The 23,235-nt window shown below is 40.1% G+C and overlaps 2 protein-coding genes across 5 annotated transcripts in view; both read left to right on the top strand.

Annotated features, from left to right (window-relative positions):
- LOC117254690 (uncharacterized) overlaps nt 1-16,748 on the top strand; it is a 75,078-nt gene extending 58,330 nt beyond the window's left edge. The window contains exons 58-86 of the mRNA XM_078166593.1: nt 56-247; nt 410-565; nt 791-920; nt 2,273-2,338; nt 2,699-2,896; nt 3,006-3,126; nt 3,246-3,334; nt 3,475-3,614; nt 4,228-4,440; nt 4,806-4,869; nt 4,976-5,065; nt 5,205-5,411; nt 6,703-6,778; nt 6,937-7,096; nt 7,190-7,285; nt 7,578-7,728; nt 8,164-8,249; nt 9,916-9,993; nt 10,097-10,252; nt 10,363-10,425; nt 10,582-10,663; nt 10,797-10,845; nt 13,603-13,693; nt 13,811-14,087; nt 14,277-14,366; nt 15,209-15,301; nt 15,420-15,503; nt 16,103-16,247; nt 16,478-16,748. Of these exons, the coding sequence (XP_078022719.1) occupies nt 56-247; nt 410-565; nt 791-920; nt 2,273-2,338; nt 2,699-2,896; nt 3,006-3,126; nt 3,246-3,334; nt 3,475-3,614; nt 4,228-4,440; nt 4,806-4,869; nt 4,976-5,065; nt 5,205-5,411; nt 6,703-6,778; nt 6,937-7,096; nt 7,190-7,285; nt 7,578-7,728; nt 8,164-8,249; nt 9,916-9,993; nt 10,097-10,252; nt 10,363-10,425; nt 10,582-10,663; nt 10,797-10,845; nt 13,603-13,693; nt 13,811-14,087; nt 14,277-14,366; nt 15,209-15,301; nt 15,420-15,503; nt 16,103-16,247; nt 16,478-16,619 (3,585 nt within the window). The 3' untranslated portion in view covers nt 16,620-16,748. The remainder of the gene's footprint in view (nt 1-55; nt 248-409; nt 566-790; nt 921-2,272; nt 2,339-2,698; nt 2,897-3,005; nt 3,127-3,245; nt 3,335-3,474; nt 3,615-4,227; nt 4,441-4,805; nt 4,870-4,975; nt 5,066-5,204; nt 5,412-6,702; nt 6,779-6,936; nt 7,097-7,189; nt 7,286-7,577; nt 7,729-8,163; nt 8,250-9,915; nt 9,994-10,096; nt 10,253-10,362; nt 10,426-10,581; nt 10,664-10,796; nt 10,846-13,602; nt 13,694-13,810; nt 14,088-14,276; nt 14,367-15,208; nt 15,302-15,419; nt 15,504-16,102; nt 16,248-16,477) is intronic.
- Nucleotides 16,749-22,120: 5,372 nt separating this feature from the next.
- The window catches only part of LOC117254742 (complement C3-like), a 64,240-nt gene continuing 63,125 nt past the window's right edge, over nt 22,121-23,235 (top strand). For 2 of the 4 annotated variants that reach the window (XM_078166639.1, XM_078166637.1), the window contains exon 1: nt 22,121-22,320. In XM_078166639.1, coding sequence (XP_078022765.1) covers nt 22,244-22,320 — 77 coding nt within the window. In that variant the 5' untranslated portion in view covers nt 22,121-22,243. The remainder of the gene's footprint in view (nt 22,321-23,235) is intronic. The other 2 variants (XM_078166638.1, XM_078166635.1) reach the window with 1 other exon arrangement.

Raw genomic sequence — 23,235 nt, 5'->3', positions numbered from 1 at the left:
GCATTCCACAACCTGTGTAGTTGTGATAAGAACTGATCCAAATCTGTGTCCCCAGATCCTGAGCAGAGGTCAGCTGGTGAAAAACGGCCGTTACAAGACAAGAGGTCAAGTACTGATTTCCCTGATCGTTCCCATCACCAAAGAAATGCTGCCATCGTTCCGTATCGTTGCCTACTACCATACAAATGGCAATGAAGTGGTATCAGACTCAATTTGGGTGGATGTGAAGGACTCCTGCATGGGCTCGGTGAGACATAAACACTAATATAGCACAGTTTAAAGTGCAAACAACAGGCTACACCCATGCACAAACTGATAAAGTTAACTCAAACTTATTTTTGACATATGAAACTGCTTGAACAAATACAAAACAGCATGTCTCATTCATTGATCTCACCTTCACATGTAGCTGACACTGGAGTCATCGAGACCTGCTCCATCCTATGAGCCTCGCAGGATGTTTGGTCTGAAGGTCACTGGAGACCCAGGGTCCACAGTAGGACTGGTGGCAGTCGACAAAGGAGTCTATGTGCTGAACAACAAGCATCGTCTCACCCAGAAAAAGGTCATTTTTTTTATTTCATATTGATCTATAAAGTTTTTGAAAGTTGCTTAATTTAAAAATCTATTTAAACAAATGACACGTGAACTTTCGTGGTAGATTTTGGCTTCAAATTATGTCCAGTATAACTTTGCCCTGCAGCAAACACATTGCCTGAGTAAGCATGTCTCATGCCATATGTCTTGTTTGTTTGTATCTTTGTGTGTGAATGACCTCCATCGTGCTCAGGTGTGGGATATTGTGGAGAAGTATGACACAGGCTGCACACCAGGTGGAGGGAAGGACGGTATGGGTGTGTTTTTTGATGCTGGGCTGTTGTTTGAGTCCAGCACGGCTTCTGGGACTGCCTACAGACAAGGTGACACTACTTTACTCTCTCCTACCTTGAACGTAGCTTCTTTAGGCTTTTATACTGTACCAATGAAATTAAAAAAAAAAACCTTCATATTAAAGGGTCTTTTCAACTAAATTTAATTGTGGGTCCTATTTTAATGATCAGCAGTGTATGGTGTAAGTGCATTTAGGGTGTGACCAACTGAATTTTTGCAAGTTAAATGACACATAATCTAGGTGCAAAGTAAAGCACAATGAGTTGTATTTAGTTCCTCAATTAAGGATGGTGTGTTTTAAACATGTATTCAACCAATCAGTGTCATCTCCCACTCCCTTTAAAAGCCAGGTACACCTGCAGCTTGTACAATACTGTTTACATGGCAGATTTGGCAAACTGGAGAAGCTGCTGAAAGTAATGCAGTAAGAGCTGTAATGTGACTGCAGCAAATATCACGCTACATTTAAGCAGCAAAACTAAAAGCTGTCGGTATAAACTTGACGGAGGAAACAGAACTAAATGTGTAGCGTCTGAAATAATTATTGAAGCTACACTGCTCCTTGTTGGTAAATGCACACAGTGTCTCTCTTAATGGGGATGCACTAATCTGACGAAAAATAAAGCAGTAATTTGGATAGGTCCAATGAGAATTCAGAACAGGGACCATTTATTCAGTAAAAAATAAACAGCTAAATGTCTAGTAAATGCAAATACTGTGTATTTCTCCAACAGAACAAACAGAGGCTGCTCTTTAAATAGCAGGAAAATACAGCGCCATTCTGTTGTTAGACCTGGTTTTTGTTGGTCAGTGGTGTAATAGCTTTCTGCTGCCTCAAATTAGCAATATGCCAACAATGCAACTGACCACTCCTCATTTTAAGACCTACTGGCTCGTGAGCGCACAGATGAAAATACAATGGAAGTACATTTGCTATTTACACAACGTGGGCGCTGGCTGTGCTCCACTTTCTGCCGGGTGTAAAATTTGGCCCTAAATTTCTTACTCCCCTTTTTGGTATCAAGACTTGCAGATAGTTTTGGAGACACTGTTTCTCAAATCCATTCTCTTAAAGTTTTGGCACATAAAACAAAAACTGGGGTAAGTGAGATGATGTTCCTGCGTGAACCAACCCTCTGAGGCCTTTCCATGTTGGTGTCAACAGTCAACCATGGCGACTGCCACACGAGCTGATCATGGCTCCCTGTGTGCAACTGTAGATCAGATGTTCTCACCCTCACACCCTGTCCATGTGTCCAACCTGATAAATGACCTCACTCTGATTGTATGAGGTTCAAATCAATGATATAGTGCAAAAAGTCAAGTCTAAGTCCAACTTTGTTGGGTTCTGTTAAAGATCTTGTCTATGTTGCTTTTCCAGAAATGAAATGTGCGGCCCCCAGCAGGAAGAAACGAACCACTATAATGGATGTCTCAACCAGCTTAGGTAAGAACCACAGCTCTAAACTAACATGTCACCCAGATCAGGCTCTCCACTATGATTATAGTGGACTTCTTTATTTATTTAATATGTCAGTAATGTCCTTCATACTGCTCCTCTTTCATACTGAAGAGAAACGGAGCCCTTGTTTCTTCCCCTCTGGCAGGTTTCTCTTTTTTGTTTGTTCCATTTTTTTTTTTTGTTTGTTTTTTGTTGTTCCTTATTTAAATCTACAGATAGAGGGCATGTAAATGAATAAAGGAAAAAATTCTATTTCTCATGTGCCTTATTTTAAAAATGCTTCAAAACATTCTTGTACTCATACCTCCTTACCTCTCTCTCCTGCACAACCCTCTTCCTTTCCAGTGAGTCAGTATAAAGAGAAACTGGAACGTGAGTGTTGTTTGGATGGCATGCAGAAATCTTTTCTCTCATACACATGTGAGAGACGCTCAGAGTACATCAATGATGGTGCAGCCTGTGTCGCAGCCTTCCTGCACTGCTGTAAGGAGATGGAAAGCCAGCGAGCTGAGATGAAGGAGGATAACCTGCGACTGGCTCGAAGTAAGAGACAAGGACGAAGGATGGGTTGAAGCCCTGGGTGATTATTCATCATGGTTATACTGGTAGTTAGAAAACAATCTAAATAATAACATTTTAAATTTCACTTTAGGTGAGGAGGAGGACAACAGTTACATGGACAGCAATGAAATTGGTTCACGCACCAAGTTCCCTGAAAGCTGGCTGTGGTCTGATATCAAATTGCCTACTTGCCCTCGACAGTCACCCAACTGGTGAGTCAACTGGAATATAGACATAATAAAATACACTGATAACTACATTAATAAGTGACACCATGGATATTAAAGCTATCCTTTACTGCTCAAAGCATTAACACTTCTCTTTGTTTCAGTGACACCACATCATTTACGAAAAACGTTCCTTTGCAAGACTCAATCACAACCTGGCAGTTCACTGGCATCAGTCTGTCACCGACTAATGGTGAGAATTCACAGACCAAAATCTCTCCTGTGTTTTAGTTGTGCCTCCAACTTTAAACCTCTCCAATCCCTTACACATTCCCCTACCTCTCTTTCTGTTTCATCAATTGTTTTGTTTTTTAATCCCTCTTATCTTAAAAGGAATCTGTGTCGGCCAGCCGTTAGAAGTAATTGTCCGCAAGGAATTCTTCATCGATCTCAGGCTGCCGTACTCTGCCGTCCGTGGAGAGCAGCTCGAAGTGAAGGCAATCCTCCACAACTACAGCCCAGATCCTATCACCGTAAGTCGGTATTATTATTGAGACGATGATATTTTTCTCAGGAGTTTGCAAATAAAACAGCAAAAACAACAATGAACACTGGACTAACGATTCAAATAATGGAATGAAATCATTGATAAGTGTTATAGCTTCACATGGTGGTCAGTCCAACACTTGCAGCAACCTCACTGCAATATTTTCAGCTTTACATTTCTTTAAAGTCCAGATGCATCATTGTTAGAAGCATAGGCATCAATTTTAAGGGGAACACAGGGGTCACGCACCCCCTTAATATTTATAACATGTACATTTGACTCCAGTGATAAAAACATCAGAGAAATGCGAAGAAGCAGCAGAAGACATTCCCACCTTAAATTGATTAAGGAAATATACAAAGTAGTGCATAAAAATTAACTAGAATGCAAGAAATTAAATTTCTTATGCTGGATATTTTCTGAGGGAGGACCCCCAACCTTCCCAGTTTCATATATGTCCGTCCCAATGTTGCTTCTTGGTTAGGCAACCCACAATGAAACTGATGATTATGATCCTAACGATGGTGGGGGAGGGGTTCATCTTTGATCAACGGCACATATACCTCAGTCTTTGTCTCCATCTTTGTCTCGTTTTCAAGGTGCGTGTGGATCTGATTGAGAAGGAGCACGTGTGCAGTTCAGCTTCTAAACGTGGAAAGTATCGTCAGGAAGTCAACGTTGGGCCCCTGACTACCAGATCTGTACCCTTCATCATTATTCCCATGAAAGATGGACACTACCCCGTTGAGGTCAAAGCAGCTGTTAAAGATTCGTCCCTCAATGACGGAATCATGAAGATGCTACGGGTGGTGGTAAGAGAAATGGGAAACAGTCCTTGAATATGTGAAAAAAACTGTTTTTCTCACGTCTCCACAGAAAATGGCAAACGTATTAAATCAATTGATTGACTGGGGATGAGGTTTAACAACAGCAAAACTATATCAAAACATCGTTTACGAACTCTCACTCAATTCGAGCAGTATAATCCAAGTCTCATTCATCCGGCTGTATTCTTAGTACTTCCCAAACACATATGACAGCATATGACTGGATTATTGACACCTGGGTTTTACTGCTTGAGTATAAATGGCTGTTCTGATATTGCATTTTGTTACACTTCAGTCGATAGAGATTACTCAAAAATAACTGTGATTTCTAATGTTTATCCTTATTCCAGCCTGAAGGCGTACTGATTAAACATCCTCAGATTGTAACTCTAGATCCCACTAATAAAGGAGTTGGTGAGTTTACCCATATAATAGCCGCAATGTGCGGTAATTTGGTAATATATATAATTTCATCACCTGCTAATTGAGCCCCAAACTCACCCACTGTTTCTCTTTTTAGGTGGTAAACAAGAAGAAACTCTCAACAGTGGAATTCCTAAGAAAGATTTGGCTCCAAACACACCTACCAGCACACAGATCTCTGTGACAGGTGAGATAGATTCTGTCATGTTATGTGATACTGTGTTTGTACACTGGACTCTGCACTGGTGTAAACTGGTGTAATTCTTATTGGGAAATGACCACCTCACCGGGTGTTTTGGTTTCTCTGTTTGTGTGTGTACGTGCAGGAAGAGAACAAGTGGCTGCACTGGTGGAGAACGCCATTAGTGGGAAATCTATGGGTAGTCTGATCTATCAGCCCTCAGGCTGTGGAGAGCAGAACATGATCCACATGACCCTGCCGGTCATTGCAACCACATATTTGGACAAAACCAACCAGTGGGAGGCTGTGGGCTTTCAGAAACGTGCTGAAGCCCTCCAACACATTCAGACCGGTAAGCTCACACACAATCACACACACAGACACTTATTAGCACAGGTACCAGAAAGCTCCATGTCCCTTTTACACCAATTAGCTCTGGATCTTGAACCAACAAACAGTAGTAGCAAAGTGGCAGATTTCATTGATTACCTGAGAGCTTTTGTTCTGTTATTACAAATTTTTGTTTTTATCCAAAAAACAAGCATGGAACAACTATTAATTAGACCACTGTAAGCTATTTTTTCCCAATGATTTCTCATTTGACTCATCTATTGTTGCATTCATTATCCTCTCTTTCCAGTCTGTAGAATGTGACACACCCACTGATGTGACGGTTCACACTTCAGGTTAAGAAAAATCTGCTATTTTTTTTTTAACTTTTTGGGTTCCAGACCAATTTACCTTTGGTCCAAATCGAAATCTGAATGGCTCAAAACTAGGCGTGGCTACCGGAGCGGAGCCCACTCTGTTGGTGGACAAGGGATATGTGCGGTATTTTAAAGGGTGGCACCATCAGTGTTCTTTTTTGTGTTTTTCAAGTGGAAACTCCAACTCAACTGTTATCAGAATGCCGTGACATAGCTTACAGTGCTTACCCCCTAACTGATCAGTGGTCAGGGTAGCAACTCTTTGTATTCTACAATGCAAAATGACTGTTTCTGTCAAAATACTTAACTAACACTACTACTCATGTTTGAGAGATTTAGGCCCCCCTGGCCTTCATCTCCAAATTATCCCTCAAATTAACATGTGCTGACCAGGAAGAGACTCAATATGACCACAAAGACACATAAAATGTTCACAAAGAGACACAAAACGACGACAAAGAAATGCAAGAGAGCTGCAAAGAGACAAACACATGCACCACAACCAGCAAAAAGGGGAAAAACAACCACAAAGAGATACAAAATGATTACAAAGAGGTACTAAAATGACCACAGAGAGACTCAAAATGAATACAAAGGGAAGTAAAGCAACTTTTTGGAACCGAACTGACATGGCGTCCACAGCACAACGACATCATGCAGAAACCTACATCAGGTCATGTTGGAAACATTTTTTAAAAGGCCTTGGCACAATAGCATTTTGAGGCTGAAACATACTTCAACCAAAATTTTAATTTTCAGATTTGAATAAAATTCTGACTTGACTGAGGTGGTATCAGAAAAGGCAGTTTGGTAGACAGTAACACACGCTACCTAGAAAAAAATGTAACAGGACTCCTCCAGCTGGGTTCCAAGTTGAATAGCTGTCAGTAAAAGAAGTTATGTATTACTATGTTATGTATTTTTGTTTGTGTCTAGGCTACCGGAACGAGCTGGCCTTCCGTAAAAATGATGGGTCTTTTGCTGTTTGGGCCAATCGCCAAAGTAGCACCTGGTGAGGCACTCCAACCATCCATGAACTCATATGTAGTTGTTTGCACACCCTTGATTAGCTTAGATCCTGACTATATGAGGATGATGTATTTCATGTGCCAAGTACATGAAACTAAACTAACACCCTCTCCTCTCCTCTCCTCTCCTCTCCTCTCCAAGGCTGACAGCATATGTTGCCAAGGTGTTTGCCATGGCCAACAATCTGGTGGCGGTGCAAAAGGAACACATCTGTGAAGCCATCAAGTTTCTGATTCTTAACGCCCAGCAACCTGACGGCTTGTTTAGAGAAGTTGGAAAGGTTTCTCACGGAGAGATGATTGTACGTACATTAATTTAATTGACCACCACCATTAATTGACCATTGACTATCAACTTATATGAATAATACAAGTTTGTATGCGTGTGTGTGTAGGGAGATGTGCGCGGTGCAGATTCAGATGCCTCCATGACGGCCTTCTGCCTCATTGCCATGCAGGAGTCACGCACACTATGTGCAGCCACTGTTAATGTGAGTAAGCCTGTACCTGTATGCCACTGTTTTCTCTTGTTCCCAAACTTCTGTTATTTCTTCTTATCGCAAAGCGAGGCACCAAAACATCTTGCAGCATTTCAACGTGGCCTGAGCTGTTGTGCCACGGTCAAATCCAGAGAAATTCTTGAACAGAAGGGGATATTTCAAATAGATGCATTACTGTTATTTGACTCATTTGACAGCCTTTTATATTCATACTGAAATCTCTGCTATCTCTCCGTTCTCACCTTATTCTCCCCTCTCCTTCCTTTCCTTTCCCTTTGTCCAGAGTCTTCCAGGCAGTATTGACAAAGCAGTGGCCTACCTGGAGAAGCGTTTGCCCAGCCTCACCAACCCATATGCCGTTACCATGTCGTCATATGCCCTGGCCAATGAAAAAAAACTGGACCGTGAAATCCTCAACAAGTTTGCTGCCCCAGGTATCGTCACACGGCAATATGCTTAAACTCATATTCATAAACATACAAATTACACATTCATGAAAAATTACTATCAAATATATGTTTGAGGTAATTATTAACATTTATGTAGACTGTCCCCCAGAAATGACAATGTAAATTGGCAACCAGTTTTGATCAACTAAATGAAAGGGATCTTGAGTATGTTAAATGTTAAATCCAATTATCAGATTTTTTAATCTCTTAATCATCAATATCTGTATTGGCCTTAAAAGTCCTTATCTGTCAATGACCTTAAAAGGACAGAAATTCTTGTGAGCACATTTTTCCTTCTTTTTCTAAATTTCTATGACATTATTTTTCTTTTAAGATTAGGGAATGGGTAATTATTTGTGAAATAACATTATTCCAGGTAGAGCAGAGGAACAAAAACAAATTTGTGTGTGTCTTCCCCAGAATTATCCCACTGGCCGACACCTAAGGGACGCATTTACACACTGGAGGCCACAGCTTACGCTCTTCTCGCTCTCGTCAAGGCCAAGGTGAGCATGTCCCACTGGTGTGTGTTTGACCAGCGTGTGATGTTACAGAAGACATACAGCAGAGTCCTTATCCACACTGCCTCACTAAAAGGGTTCAGAAACAAAAGTCAGTTCAACGTGTCTGACAGTGACTTTACTACCTCAAAATGTGTTTATGTATAAACACATATATTTTTTCAGTTGTTTGTTTGGCTCTTTTTAACATAACTGACCTTTGAAACGACTGCTTTCCACTTTACAGAGCTCTCTTTGATTATATATAGATTTTCAAAGGCATTTTTCTGTACCTATTGCTATGACTTGATTATTACGTTACTTGTGACCCAGTTATATCAGGGTCTCTACAGGTTAAGTCAGGTTAGATTTAAGACTTTTAAAGACTTTTTAATGCCATTCTGAATTAAACTGAAGACCTCAACAGAATTGGGATGTGGCGTTTGCAGTCAGGTTTTCTTGGCGATTTTTGTTCCTCATTCTGCATGTGAACATCCACTGCCTTGACAGAGTCTGAAAAATTTCTTGTGTAAAATACACTGAGCCTTGTTTGCTTTCCTTGTACCAGTTTCAGCCATGCCATGAAATCTTGGCTAAATAGTTAATTCTTGTTGAATTTGCACTTTCTCATGTTATTCAAGGTACAGTGACAGCTAGCTGGCAGACAGTAGATCCTCCACTCTTGTAATCCTGGAAACAAATTATCAGCGTTGTTGGTTCCCCTATTCTGATCTGTGTGATGCTAATGCAAGATGCGTTCTGTGAATTATTAAAAAAAATATATATGTCAGCAATTATTTTGAGGTTTTACAATGTAATGTCAGAAAAAAACAGTTCATAAGATCCTATTTCCCATGTCTTTGTATTTTTAAGATTTTTGAAACATTGATTTAAGCCATTTTAAAACCTATTAAGGCCTTACTTTTAGGTGACTGAATTCAATGACTTTTAAGACATTTTTTAAGGATCTGCAGGAACCCTTTGTATCAGGCAAGTGACTCCACTGTAGAAGACAGTTGCATGTTTCCTATACCGTTCAATTGTTTTGTCCAGTTGTAGTCTAACAGTCCCTTGGTTAAACTCCATCCGCTGTCTCTTAGGCGCTGTAGCTACGAGCCAATACAGTTAGGAAATGTTTTGGGCTGCAGAGCTGAGTTTCCCAAAACATGATCCTTCTTAGCAACATTGTTTTCTTTGTGGCTTAGAAAAAAAGAAAAGCACCTGGCGCCCTCTAGCATCCACACTCAGTCATCTACAGCCAGGACGTACTCAAAGTATAGATGACAATAGTGCGCGTGCGTCAAGGTCATGGTGCGACGGCGAGCCAAGACGAGAGTCCTAAGTTGAGTTTTTTTTTTTTGGGGGGGGGGGGTAACTAAAAAGTGACTTTTCTCAGTAACACATTACTTTTTGGTTTAAGTAACTGAGTTACTTTTTAATGAAGTAACTAGTAACGGTAACTACTTACTGTTTTTCAGTGACTAGCACAACACTGGCTATTATAGACAAAAACTGATGTAGAAGCTTTGTGGTCGGATTTGGAAACTGTGAGGTTACAATCTAAAACATAACTGTGCCAGAATCAGGACTTCTCACTATTTTTACCTTAGTTGTGTTATAAATCGTCAACCACCTAAAATTTTAACCACTGACTTGCCTTCTCTTGATAAAGGCATTTGAAGACGCCAGACCTATTGTGAGATGGTTCAACAAACAGCAGAAGGTGGGCGGAGGCTACGGATCAACTCAGGTAACACAGCCCCTTCTCTCCATCTTGATACCTCCACATCTTATGTTAGCTTATAACATTATTAAGTTGTGTTTTCTCTTCCTCACTCTTTTTCTCTCTCTAGGCTACTATAATGGTGTACCAGGCTGTAGCAGAGTACTGGGCCAGTGCTAAAGAACCAGAGTATGACCTGAATGTGGACATCTTGTTGCCGGGCAGGTCAAGGCCAGAAAAGTTCAACTTCAACAAGCTCAACCAATACGCCACAAGAACATCTAAAGTGAGAAGCCACAAAAATAAAAACACGGTGGCTCATTAATATAATCAATCATGAAGTTTTTTTGTGTGTCTCTTCTGCTGATCCCTGTGTACATATCTAATTGCCCACAGCTCAATGATATAAACCAGGATGTGAAAGTGACTGCCACGGGTTCAGGAGAAGCAACGGTGAAAGTAAGTACAGACATTTTTACATTTTATACTCTGAGTTTTATTATCTGTTGATTATTGGTGTGTCCAAGATGAGACCAAAGATTTGTGCTATATTTTCCTAAGACAGATGTCTATTAATTTATCACATATTAAGATGCACTTTTGTCCGTGTGACAGATGGTGTCGCTGTATTATGCTCTACCTAAAGAAAAGGAGAGTGACTGTGAGAAGTTTAACGTGTCAGTGCAGCTTATCCCAGGTAATTTGGGGCCTTGTGTCTCTTTCTGTTTATTTGTCCTCATTTGCCTCTAATTGTTGTAATTTTATCAGTTTACCTTAGATTATGACAAACCAATAAACCTAATACTCAATACAATGTTTTGCTCCTACAGAGAAAATTGAAGAGGAGGAGAAGGTATACAAGCTGAGAATAGAGGTTTTGTAAGTACAATCAAGTCGTCATACTGACAAGCGTTACAAGTGTTATTCTGCTCATTTTCAATTGTTCTGCCCTCATGATGCCTCCATGTGCTTTGCTGCAAATAGATGTCTGTGATTTTTAGGGGCCGGGCAGCCTCAGCTGCCAGGACCCTATTGTTATCCTGCATCTTCTTCTTCTTCTTCTTTCTTTTCTTCTTCTTCTTCCGAGGAAATCCTACTTCCCATGCGCGAAAAATCACCAAACCTTGCACAAAGGTCCAGTCTCATGCCAGATTGCCTCAGCTGCAAAAACAGGCCAATAGTCCTGATGGTAGCGCTACAGCAAGCCTCTAAAATTCAAAATTTTGAAAATTCACAACAAATCAACCATATGTGCTACAGATTTGCAACTTTCACCAAAATGTAGCCCCAATACTGAAGAAACTTTTGTCCATTTAAACCTATTGCAAATTATGAAGTCCATCACTCTATTTTTTTAAAAACTGTAAAACGTCTTAAACCTATCTCCTCCCACAACTCCACAAACTTGCTACAGAGCATCTTCAGACTGTCCTACACAAACGATCCACATGGATTTTTGATTTATTGAAAATTGAGCCTACAGTGCATCAAAATGTTTGACTGTAAACAGTACTGTAAACATATACTTGCAAATTCTTGCTAAATACATTTTCAATGTTCATTAAAAAAATGACAAAATTTTGGAATCATGGTAGATGATGTTTGGAAAATATCAGAATTTTATCTCAAAAACTGACTTTTTTACAGCATTTTGAATTTCGCTCTCATGTGAACAATTGGAGTCAATGCAAAAATGGCATTTTTAAGCATCACTTTTTCAATTATGGAGCCAATAAATCGTTGTTAAAAACAAATTACCAACATCTCAATGCTGTCTAGATGCAATTTGTGTATTTTCAGATTTTTGTCTTAATAACTGAATTTTTGACAGCTGTTTGAAATCTGCCTTTACACACTAACAGCTGCTGTCTTACACACAGGTGACTGGCTTAGTCAATTTGTGAAGCTACATGTGACATTTTTGTTTGCCAATTAGCTCAGTGAGATAGAGGATGGTTCTTGGTGTTGAAGATTGTGAGTCCAAGCCTCAGCTTGTGCAACATTTCCATATGAGAAATCTACCTAAACTTTTCATAAAGGTCCAGTCTCATGCCAGATGTCCTCAACTGGAAACACAAGACAATAGTCCTGATGGTGGCGCCACAGCAAGCCTCTAAATTTCAAAACTTTGAAAATTCATAACAAATCAACCATATGTGCTACAGCTTTGGAACTTTCACTTTGAAATTTGCTTTTCCTTGGCATGGATGGCTACTGTCTGGCACCCTGATGCTTGGCTTAGTCAATTTGATTTGATTGATTTTATGTATGGACCCCAGGAAGATTAGCTGCGCAGCTGCTAATGGGGATCCAAATAAAATAAACAAATAAACAAATAAACAAATTTGTGAAGCCACAGATGAACTGTCACTTGCCAATTAGCTCAGTGAGATAGAAGACAGACCTCGGTCTCAGAAGTTGAGAGTTCAGGTCTCAGCTAAGGCAGAATGGACATTCTAATGTGAAAGTCCTATGTTCAGGCATCATGCTATGTGGATTAAAGACTACTAAGGTTAAAATAATTATGATCCAGGCAGTTTTGCGGAGAGACAAATACTCTTTATCAACACTTTTCCCTGTTATCCCTTGTCTCTTTTCCCTGTTTATTTGGCTTAGCTATCAGTCAATATGCAGAGTCTATCCAATAGCTACTTTTACATTTTCAAAAATGTTTTCATCTTTGTCACCATGGATAATGTTTAGCTTTAAGCTAGATCAGGCCAGTTTGTTCATAATTGCTAGAAGTTAATGTTATTCTTACTTTCTTGTTCTTGAGTTTTTTCTTTCCTTTGTATATTATGAGTCTGATCACTTCAGCCACTCATCCGCAATTTGAAGGGCATGCCATAATTATATTGTTGCCTAAAATTGCCCGGCCCCGACCATTGCTGCGCAGCAGCTATAATTTTTTCTTGAATGAGCTCCTTTGAGCTGGCCTGGAAATCCACCCCCAAATCTAGAAAGATTTAGGGTCTGGCCATGAGTAATGAAAATGGTCCAACTCGAGGGGCGGCACCAATCATGCATTTGAAAATATCACTGCACGCAATTGGGTAACACTACGACCAATCAGAACAATACACGGGATGACTTATACGCTTAGCTATCAGCGGAGCTAACTGGTAGATTAGACTCTTGCCGTATCCGGTCGGCAAAACAGCAAAAACGTCCTTCTTGCAAAGGAAAGACTCGAGCGCTGTCTTCTGTTCCTCTTTTAGAGAAAAAGCCAAGTCTAACTCGTTCATTGTAGCGGCCAAAGCCATTTTAAACAGCTGGTGTTCATCCGTAGCCGTCTTGCAATGTTTACTGACTGATTCCAGACTTCATTGTCGCAGCGCTGTCATCATCTGTTTAGCTCGCCTCTGGCCCGCCTATATCAGATAAACCGATGTGATTGGTGCAGCTCGGTTACAAGGGCATAGATAATGAGCATCATTACTGATCGCCAGAGTGACTCGCTGAGCAAATTCAAATTGTGCTCTCGCGAGAACTCTGGATTTCCAGGGTAGCTTTGAGCTGCTCAGAGTCTGAAATTTTAAAGGATATTTGATATGACATTTTATAATGAGCTTTACTTTCTTTCTCTCCATCATCTTTACGCTTTCCTTTTAATTATTCTGTCCATTCTGTGTCCAGGTATAAGGACAGGGAGAGCGATGCATCCATGTCAATCTTGGATATTGGGTTGCTTACTGGCTTCACTCCCAACACAAATGACCTGGACTTGGTAAGAACTACAAATACGCATATACCCACGCAAAGATCAGTCAGTGTGTATTGTTGGGAGGAACAAGCTGTGTTTTATGGTTTGGAAAGTCGTCTGACAACGTGTGATTGTGTGTAGTTGGCTAAAGGACGTGCCCGCACCATTGCAAAATATGAGATGAACACAGCCCTGTCAGAAAGAGGCTCACTCATCATCTACCTGGACAAGGTGAGACATCACTGTTTCCTACCTCTACACTATTTCTCTCTGCCTTGTTCTTTCTTTATTTATCTGTTTCAAATTTGTCCGCAGGTTTCTCACACAAGACCCGAGGAGATCAGTTTTAGGATCAATCAGAAGCTGAAAGTGGGAGTCTTACAACCAGCTGCCGTGTCTGTCTATGAATACTATGACCGTGAGTCTCAAAACACTAAGAAATATATGATGTCTCCATGTGCTTTGCTGCTTGTAGATGTCACAGTAGATGACATAGTGGATAAGCAGGCGTTATTAGCTACATTTTTGAATTCTTTGTGTTCATTTTTTGATAAACTGCAGTTACCACTGAATTTTTTTTTTAAAAAAACTTTCTTCCTTATTGCAGAATCACATTGTGTGAAATTCTACCATCCAGAGAGGAAAGCTGGACAGCTACTGCGGCTCTGTAGAAATGAGGAATGCACATGTGCAGAAGGTAAATGGGATGATGTCAATCAGACCTAATCTATCTACTGTAAACATACATTTGCCCCAAACACCTAAAGACAACACAAACATTGTGCTTAACAGAGGTAAAGCACTGATCAGATGTTTTGGGCTTATCATCTGCACTGTCTGTAAACTGCAGCAATTTATACCCCTCAATGAAGTGGGAGAAACAACAAGAGTCCACAGCCACACTAGGGTAAATGCTAAGTCGTGCTAAGTCGAGTATTTCGCCGAGTCCTGCCCTACTATGCTGTGACTACATTCTGTGATTGGCGTGTCAAAGTCAGGGGCCAATAGGGTTAGGACAAAGAGGTCATGGTACAGGTTAGTACTAGCCAATCACAGCACATTAGAGCAGGGCTAGCAAAACATCTACATTAGGTGGGTACATGCTAGCATCTACCCCACGCTGGTGGCTCTGAGTGGCTGTACCATAGGCACAGCAGCACTTTGAGCTAAATGCTATTGTCAGCATGCTAACATGCTCAAAATGACAATGCTAACATCCTTAGCCTTGGCAAATATAACGATTATCCTTGGCACCATCTTAGTTTAGCACTTTAATGAAAATGTCATGAAAACATGAATGTCTGTACCTTATGGTTAGGTAGCATAAATAGTTGTAATAGTTATTAGCACCAGAGCGTACTGTCAGAGGCGACAAGCACCTGAAGGATCCTGTATAATCAGAGCAGTAGTGGAGCTAACGAATAGCTCACTAACATACACTAATTGTGACTTAGCTACAGCTGCACTCAACTCATTAACACTCATCCACGTGTGTCTATTTATTTATCTATTTACTGTGTGCATATTGTGCATTTCCAGAGAACTGCAGTATGCAGAAGAAAGACAATATCAACAATGATCAGCGGACAGCTAAGGTCTGCGAGAGCACACAAACCAGCAAAATTGATTTTGGTAAGACTGTAAATGAACTTCATTTTTATCCCAAATAAATTTATGTGTGTGTTTTTGATGGAAATTGGTAGAATCAGCAAGCAAGTGAGCTAACAACCTGCAACTTGTCTGTCCTCAGTGTACAAAGTGAGACTGGATGAGTTTGCAGATGGTTTGTCCACTGACATTTACACAGTGCGGATACTGGAAGTCATCAAGGAAGGTGGGTATTTATCCTGAACTGCCTAAAGTGTACAGTCCTCTGATGTTTCTAAGATGCCTAACAGGTGAAGGTGGCACAACGATTTGTTTGCCTCTTTCTAAAATTGAATTGTACCTCTCATGTTTAGTATGCCAAGTATGAAGCTACCGCAAGCAGCAAGCTAACTTAGGTTGCATTGCCAGGCAATCAGCAGGCACTCAAGAACTTATTGTTCCTGGCCAGGAAATTGTCCAGGACACCCGTTCAAAAATGCTAACTGTTTCATACTTAGTTTTTTCTGTACAGGTTGAAGAAACTACATTAAAGGTGCTTTGTTAACTTTGGACTGAGCCAGACAAACTGTTTCCACTCTTTATGCTAAGCTACGTTAGCCGGCTGTTGGCTGCATATTTACTAGCCTCTACACTCATGAGAATGGTACCAATACTGGTATCAGTCTAACTCTTGTCAAATTTAAATGTATTTCCCAAAATGTCCAACTATTCCTTTAAGCATGATTTCACCAGGAATATGTGAGAATACAACACTTGTGTTGTAATACACCCCTGCTATGCATTCAATCCTTATCTTTTATCTCTTCTCCTATATTTGAATTACAGGAAGTTTGGATGTGGGTCCTCTGAATAAACTGCGCACATTCCTGAGTTATCCGCACTGCAGAGAGTCTTTGGATTTGGCGACAGGCAAAACCTACCTTATCATGGGCACTTCCAAAGATATTCACAGAGATGAACAAGAGCAAACGTGAGTTTGTTCCTTGTGTGAATGTGTGGAGTGTGCATTTTACCATTTCCCTGTTTTACTGTTTTCCAAAACTAAATCAAGTCTTTCTTTGACTCTAGTTTATGTGTTACTGTAGCTACTGATGGAGTAGTTAAATGCACAGAGGGAGGCAGGAGGCTTTTTCATGTCATGTTACAGAGTGAAAGCTGGTCACATGGAGACCCAATGTGTTTTTACTTTGCTCTCCTCAGCTATCAGTATGTACTCGGAGAGAGAACCTGGATCGAGTACTGGCCCACAGAAGCAGAGTGTCAATCTGACGAACACAGACCGACCTGTTTGGGCATGGAGGAGATGGTCCAGCAGTACCAACTCTTCGGATGTCAGCAGTAGTGAAGCACAAGGAAACAAAACGTTCTTTTCAAATTGTGTTTGTGTTGCATTTTTCTTATTATGTAAAACTTTCATTGCTATGGAGGTCTTATAATTTGCACTGTACTGATTAAAATATGATGGTCCCAATCTCATTGTCTGTGTTTTCTATACAAATGAACTTTTGATTAATCTAGAAATTTAGACAAATAATGATCACTGTTATGTTGAAGACTGTATGATTAGCTTGATAAGTTCAGCTGGAAGTAGGGGTTTCATAAAGTCTGATATTGTTGAGCTCAGTGGAGTGATGCATAGAAAGTTCAACACTAAAATTTCAGATTGTTTGTTATTCAGATTATAACAGCTCATATAGCTCAATCGACTGCAGCGGTAAGAAAGCTGGTATTTTCAGCTTTTGTTAAACCACTGGCAAAAAGTAAATGTAAACTACGTAACTGAAATGTTGTGGGTTCTACTGGCTTAATTTATTTAGCAAGAAAATCACATTCAAAAAGTATATACTCAATTTTGTATAAGGAACATGGGGAGTTTTTCCTTATCCGCTGTGAGGGTCCTAAGGACAGAGGGATGTCGTATGCTGTAAAGCCCTGTGAGGCAAATTGTAATTTGTGATATTGGGCTTTATAAATAAAATTGAAATTGAATTGATACAGTACATGCAATAGTCTTTCACAAATTTAAGTGAACAATTTACCCATTTAAGTCTGTTCAACAGTATAATGATTAATGAACAGATATATTCCTACTGATGCATAAGATATATTTAACAGAAAGTAACATTATATCCACATCCACAGCTGTGGATTATGTTACATAGGTTACCCTCATTAATTTGAATGCTGGACACAGAGAACAAAGTACAATAAATGAGAGAACCAAGTGGAAAATGCTCAATATCCCGAGAAAATGTGTTGTAGACGTTTAGGACATCCTAAGGTTGCATATATAGTTTTATAAGGTTTATAATCTGTTCTGTACATCCTCTCTTTCTCTCTGTCTTACTCACTTGTAGTTGTTCATCATCATGTACAAACGTCAGTCATTAGGCAGCTAAAATATGAAAATATCCATGACCTATAATTGATGAGTGGTCAACAAGAACAAAGAAGAGAAAGAGAAAGAGAAATTTAAAATTTATTATAAAAGAAATGCTTTATAAAGAAGACTGACAGGAAACAGATTCATTAACCCCCCTTAAAACCCCAGCTTTTGTTGAGCATGCATTTTTAATTTCTCCAAGCTATTTGGGAATTCGTAGGACCTGGTGAGTATAAAAAACTAAGCATCATCTTTGAACAGTAAGTAGTTTTTGAGAAAAAAATGTCCTCATATGGGGACATTGGTTTTTCTTTAATAGTCACAAGTGTTTATTTCAATGCCTGAACATTGTTAAAGGTAAGAGGTCACTGTTCAGGGCTACAACTGTTAAAAACTGTTCATGTCAATGCCTGAACATCCATTTTCTAACCGTTTCATCCTCTTGAGGGTCACGGGGGGGCTGGAGCCTATCCCAGCTGACAGTGGGCAAGAGGCAGGGTACACCCTGGACAGGTCGCCAGACTATCGCAGGGCTGACACATAGAGACAGACAACCACTCACACTCACATTCAAACCTACGGACAATTTTAGAGTCACCAATTGACCTATCCCCAACCTGCATGTCTTTGGACTGTGGGAGGAAGCCGGAGTACCTGGAGAAAACCCACATTGACACAGGGAGAACATGCAAACTCCGCACAGAAGGGTTCCCACACCCGGGATCAAACCAGGAACCCTCTTGCTGTGAGGCGACAGTGCTAACCACCACACCACCATGCTGCCATGCCTGAACATGGCTGTGCAAAAGCAAACTTGCAAGCAGCCTTGTGATTTGATAATTTTGTGACTGTGGATGAATCTTCCTTGCTCCATACTCTGAGCATTGAACGTCCTTTTTGTCCGTAGGAAGTCTGTCAAACCTAAAAGTGTCCTAGCTTGTTACTGTTGCTAAGATTGGCCATATCAAACTACAAACATTATTGAGCATAAATAAACAAGTTTCAACCATAAAAATGAAATTACATTTTGTGTCTGGATCAGCTGTAGACTGACTTGACATTGATTGTTGCCATCTTGTTGTTACATAGATTAGTGTATTGTGGACTTACTACCACTAGATGGCTGATAAAAATGTCTGCAAACAAGGACAACATGTGTAAATTAAGCAGAATAAAGTTTAAGGAGTAGGAAACTTGAAATGTGATGTCCTCTTTGGGATTGCGGAAAGTTTAAACTCCCCAGTCAATCAAGCTTTTCCTCAAGACTAATACAAGTGTCCCAGGTTACAAAGTGACCTGTCCCAGTTTATCAAATTCATGTTGTTTTTTTTTGGACAAAGAGCACAAATAGTGGCATGTCTTCTCTGGGTATGAAATTTTCTCTCTTTGTTCTGGTGTGGTGATTTCAGATTGATCTAATTATATCAGAATAAGCCACAGACCCGAATCAGAATCAGCTTTATGTGTGTACATACACAGAATTTTTCACTGGTCTATGTAACAACATATCTTTTCCAGATGAGGATCTTCTGCTACAGCATGGACTTCACCCATAATGAGTGACCTATTGATTACGTTGACAAAGATCCAGCACTGTATCAACAAAACATTTCAACAAGACCTGGACTCTGTTTGCTGGATCAGGTGTAATGCTGTGCAAAGTCAAAACAAAATTCAGGCCCATTTACTGAATCACTTGACATACCTCAGTATCTTGATTAAACTTTAAACTAAAATAAATTCAAATGTATATTCTCTGTGTTCACTCCCTATCCTCTATCAACAATTCTTTAAGTGTTTGCAAATACTGGGAATACCTGGACTTATTGTTACCAATACAGTTTGTTTCAACTGCTTTAATACAATCTCAAAACATCAGATACAATCATCATGTTCATTTATTCTATTTATTCTTTCTTTTTGGTTCAAAGGGTTCTGTGAAATAACTCAAAACATTAAAGCAATGTTTCAAAATTAAATGAATTTATCATTAAGTTAAACACTGCCACTAAAATGAAATTTCCATTTCTTGTTGCTTAAACAGAGATGACAAAAGTGTAAGGAATTGTGTCAATTGTGCATTTGCTGAAACTGATTTTCTGTATTTCCCTCGTCAATGAGACTTGAATCATTCAATGGTAAAATCAGATTTTCTCTCGAGTCAAAGGTCCTTGCCTTCGCCTGCCAACTAGCCTGCACTGCAGCAACATGTTCTCATCCCAAGTTGTCACATACTGCCGCTTTGTCAGTGACCTTTCTTGCTGACATATTACGCACTAGGTATCCCTCTGCATTGACATTCCAGGACATGCCATTAATGCTGGATGTCAAAAAAAGCATATGGTTGGGTTTAGAACAAAACATTTTAGTTCGGCATTTGAGGAGTGAACACCAGCAGCGTATCATTACAGCGCGCAAGGTCAAGTTTGGGCGCATTACATGGGGACTCCATCAACTGCTGTGATGGTCACAGCCAGACATGATAATGTTCTCCTAATCCACACTTTAAACTCATTAGTTTGTTATCTATACAGGCTACTTTCATTTATGGTCAACAATACCTAATCAATTCACATCTCACAGTTGGTTTGATTTAGAATCTGTTTATTTGCTTTTAACCTTATATTGTTTAAGTGTACACATGCTAACATTGTGAGGTCACACACTGATATTAATCGTCTGTTTCTTTGTCTTTAAGTCACCGTGGTTGTAAGGGCAGGTCCCTTCCTGTGGAGCAAAAGGCATGGTTAAGTGCTGAGGACATTTAAATCCTGGAGCCAATTCATTGGACCAAACCATGTGCTGCCATGTCATGGGGGGTTTGGTTAGTTTTGCTATGTATTTGCATGTATTTGCTGTCCATTTAGGTTAGCCCTGGTGTATTATACTATACCTGCTCCGTCATTTTGACAAGTCAGTTTGTTCAGTTAACACCTTGTTCAGTTATTATATTGAGTAAAGCTATGTTATGTTGACCTCTTTTATAGACCTAGTTGTTCACTTCTTGGTTTGTAACTTTTCATGCATTTTCCTGGTAAATAAAAAGCCACGATTTTGTGAACAACTCCTGTGACCTTGTTGCCTCACTGCTTGGTCCCTAACAGCCGTGTACCATAACGCCACGACAGGTGCCGTCCAGCCGACCCGCAGTGTATCATAAAAATGCAAAAGGTTATGTCCAGCTGCAATACATACTGATGCCATCCACCTACGTATCATACTGTTGAGAAAGGTGTCTTTTGGCATCAGGTGTCTGACGCCAAAATCATTGACAAAGCTGCGGTATTTGACGACTTCAGAATGAGAACAGGCTGACTGCAGCCGACTCCAAAGCTGAATTCAGCGAGTGATGGGCCCACGGGGTAGTGGCTTCATGTAGATTGTTTGGGCTGTTCCAGGCCAGGCCCCGTGGGTCAAGGCAAGGCCCAGTTTCCTTCCAGCCTTTAACTTTTCCTTATTTCGCCTATTAATACGTGGTCTGTGAATCACTCTTAGTATCTCTCTTTCTAAATTTCCCCATAATTATTTGTAATAGTCTTTATAACAATGTCAAAAAGGGCAGGAAAAAGAATTCCAAGAATTCTGTTTTAGATTTTAAAAGGTATATTAAACAGCCAGTTCATGAAATTTGACATTTTAAAATCATGTGGATTAATGTGGTCTTCCAGTGCTAACCTCCAGTAGAACTTTTCCTGTTATTGACAATTTTCTCAAACCAGTCCGACAAAAAAGCTGGCAACCATTTATCAGTATGAAACAGGACTGTTGGCGAGTGTTGGTGTTGCTTTTTGTGGTTGTCACTGGGATGAGGAAATCAACTCATCAGTCTGTAAACTCTCCTTCTGCTGATACTGCTAGCTAGCCATGTCAAGGTTTTCGAATGTGATCATTAGTAAACATCAAGGTGAAGTTGGGCACCAGCCAAACCAGCATCCTGCGAGTCATTGTTCAGCCGTTGGATAATAAACTGGATGACCTCCATGTCTGTATTAGTTTCCAACATGATATTAGAAACTGTAATAATAACTGACTCTTTTTCTATATGCCGATATGACGAAGCAGAGGACCCTAGCAAGAGAAGAAGAGGAGTAGTGTGCTATATGGTGAATAAGGACTGGTGTGACAGTGGAATGTGAAGCGCTGTCCTGTTCCTGGTTGCCCTGCAACACAAGGGGAATAAACACTCCATATCACTGCTATACACAGTTCAGAGGTGGCTACAGAGCAGAGTCGCTGCCTGTGTGCTGCCTGTGTTCAGAGGGAGCGACCATGTGGCGATCTTTTTCAGGTCAAGATATGTAAACTAACCACCATGCAAGAGGCAAATAAAGACTAAATTACAATGCACAGGTTGAAGGAGTTGACACTTCATTTTACTTAAGTTGTACCTTGTCACATGTGACATGAATCACTGAATCATTGAGTAGTTCATTCATATATTAATTGATTTCATTGTTCAGTTTACTTCAGATCATCTGGATGGGACAGCAGTAAGGTGGAGTAAAGGTGCAGGCAGAGGGGTACAAGTGTGTAAGAGGAGAGTGCTGCAGAGTGGGAGAGCAGATAGGAGATCGAGCAGGAGGATGTGCAGGACTCGGCTCTGGCTGTTGGCCTTTCTGGTCTTTTCCTCTCTGACTTTTCTGGCTGATGGATCTCCAATGTAAGTAGATCTGCCCTTTTCACACTCTGCCTTAAATGTCTGCTCAAAGAGGCAGAGCAGGTTAAAAGCAAAGGACAGGAAAGAGGCAGGAGGAGTTAAAAATATGTATGTGCTGCCTGCATGCGTGTAGGGAGTAGCTGCACTATGCCAAGATATGTTTGTGTTCTGTATACACAAATATTAGATGTGAAGTTAAAGAAATGCTGCTGACACATAGGGGAGCATTTGCATGGTAAACTGATTTTGTAATTCTAATTCTAGTTCAGGTCCCCAATTTACATGCAACAGCATTATTTTTTGTATTTTACATTACTGTTCCTACTGTTTATGCTTTTTTATATTGTTTAGTTGTAGAATGCATACCAAATGCAATCCCTTCTTGTCACTGTTTCATGACCCAACCCAAGCCAAGAAGGCCGAGAAAAACCTTAGAAAACAAATGCATAAACTAGAAATGTGTACACTGACAGTGTAAAACATATCAACAGACTTTTTGGTTAAAGTGTAACACAGGCTTTGGTGAATACTGTTCAATTGGCTTGATAGAAAACTTGACTTTACTTTTGAGTGACTGTCTTATTGACGAGGGGAATACAGAAACACAACTTCAATGGATGGGCAATCAACAAAATTCCTTTACATACTTTTTTAATATTCATAATAATGTTTTCATTAGTTAATAATTACCTGAAAATATGAATTGTGTTTTTGTTAGCTTAAAATGAGCCATTTATATCTACATATATATCTCTCCGACAGTCTGCCATATTGTTTCTACAGTAGCCCACAACGGACAAATCAAACTCTGGCTCTAGACAGGACCAACTGCGTTTTTGTGTCAGCCACCTTAGTTCTCCCACGATTGACACCAAGGAGGAATTTCAGTTCTGCAACCTCACTGGGAGATGCCATTAA

Source organism: Epinephelus lanceolatus, chromosome 3 (assembly GCF_041903045.1).
Source record: "Epinephelus lanceolatus isolate andai-2023 chromosome 3, ASM4190304v1, whole genome shotgun sequence".
NCBI classification, from domain to species: domain Eukaryota; kingdom Metazoa; phylum Chordata; class Actinopteri; order Perciformes; family Serranidae; genus Epinephelus; species Epinephelus lanceolatus.
The sequence above is the reverse complement of the archived record's forward strand: the minus strand, read 5'-3'. Positions and strand labels throughout refer to the sequence as shown.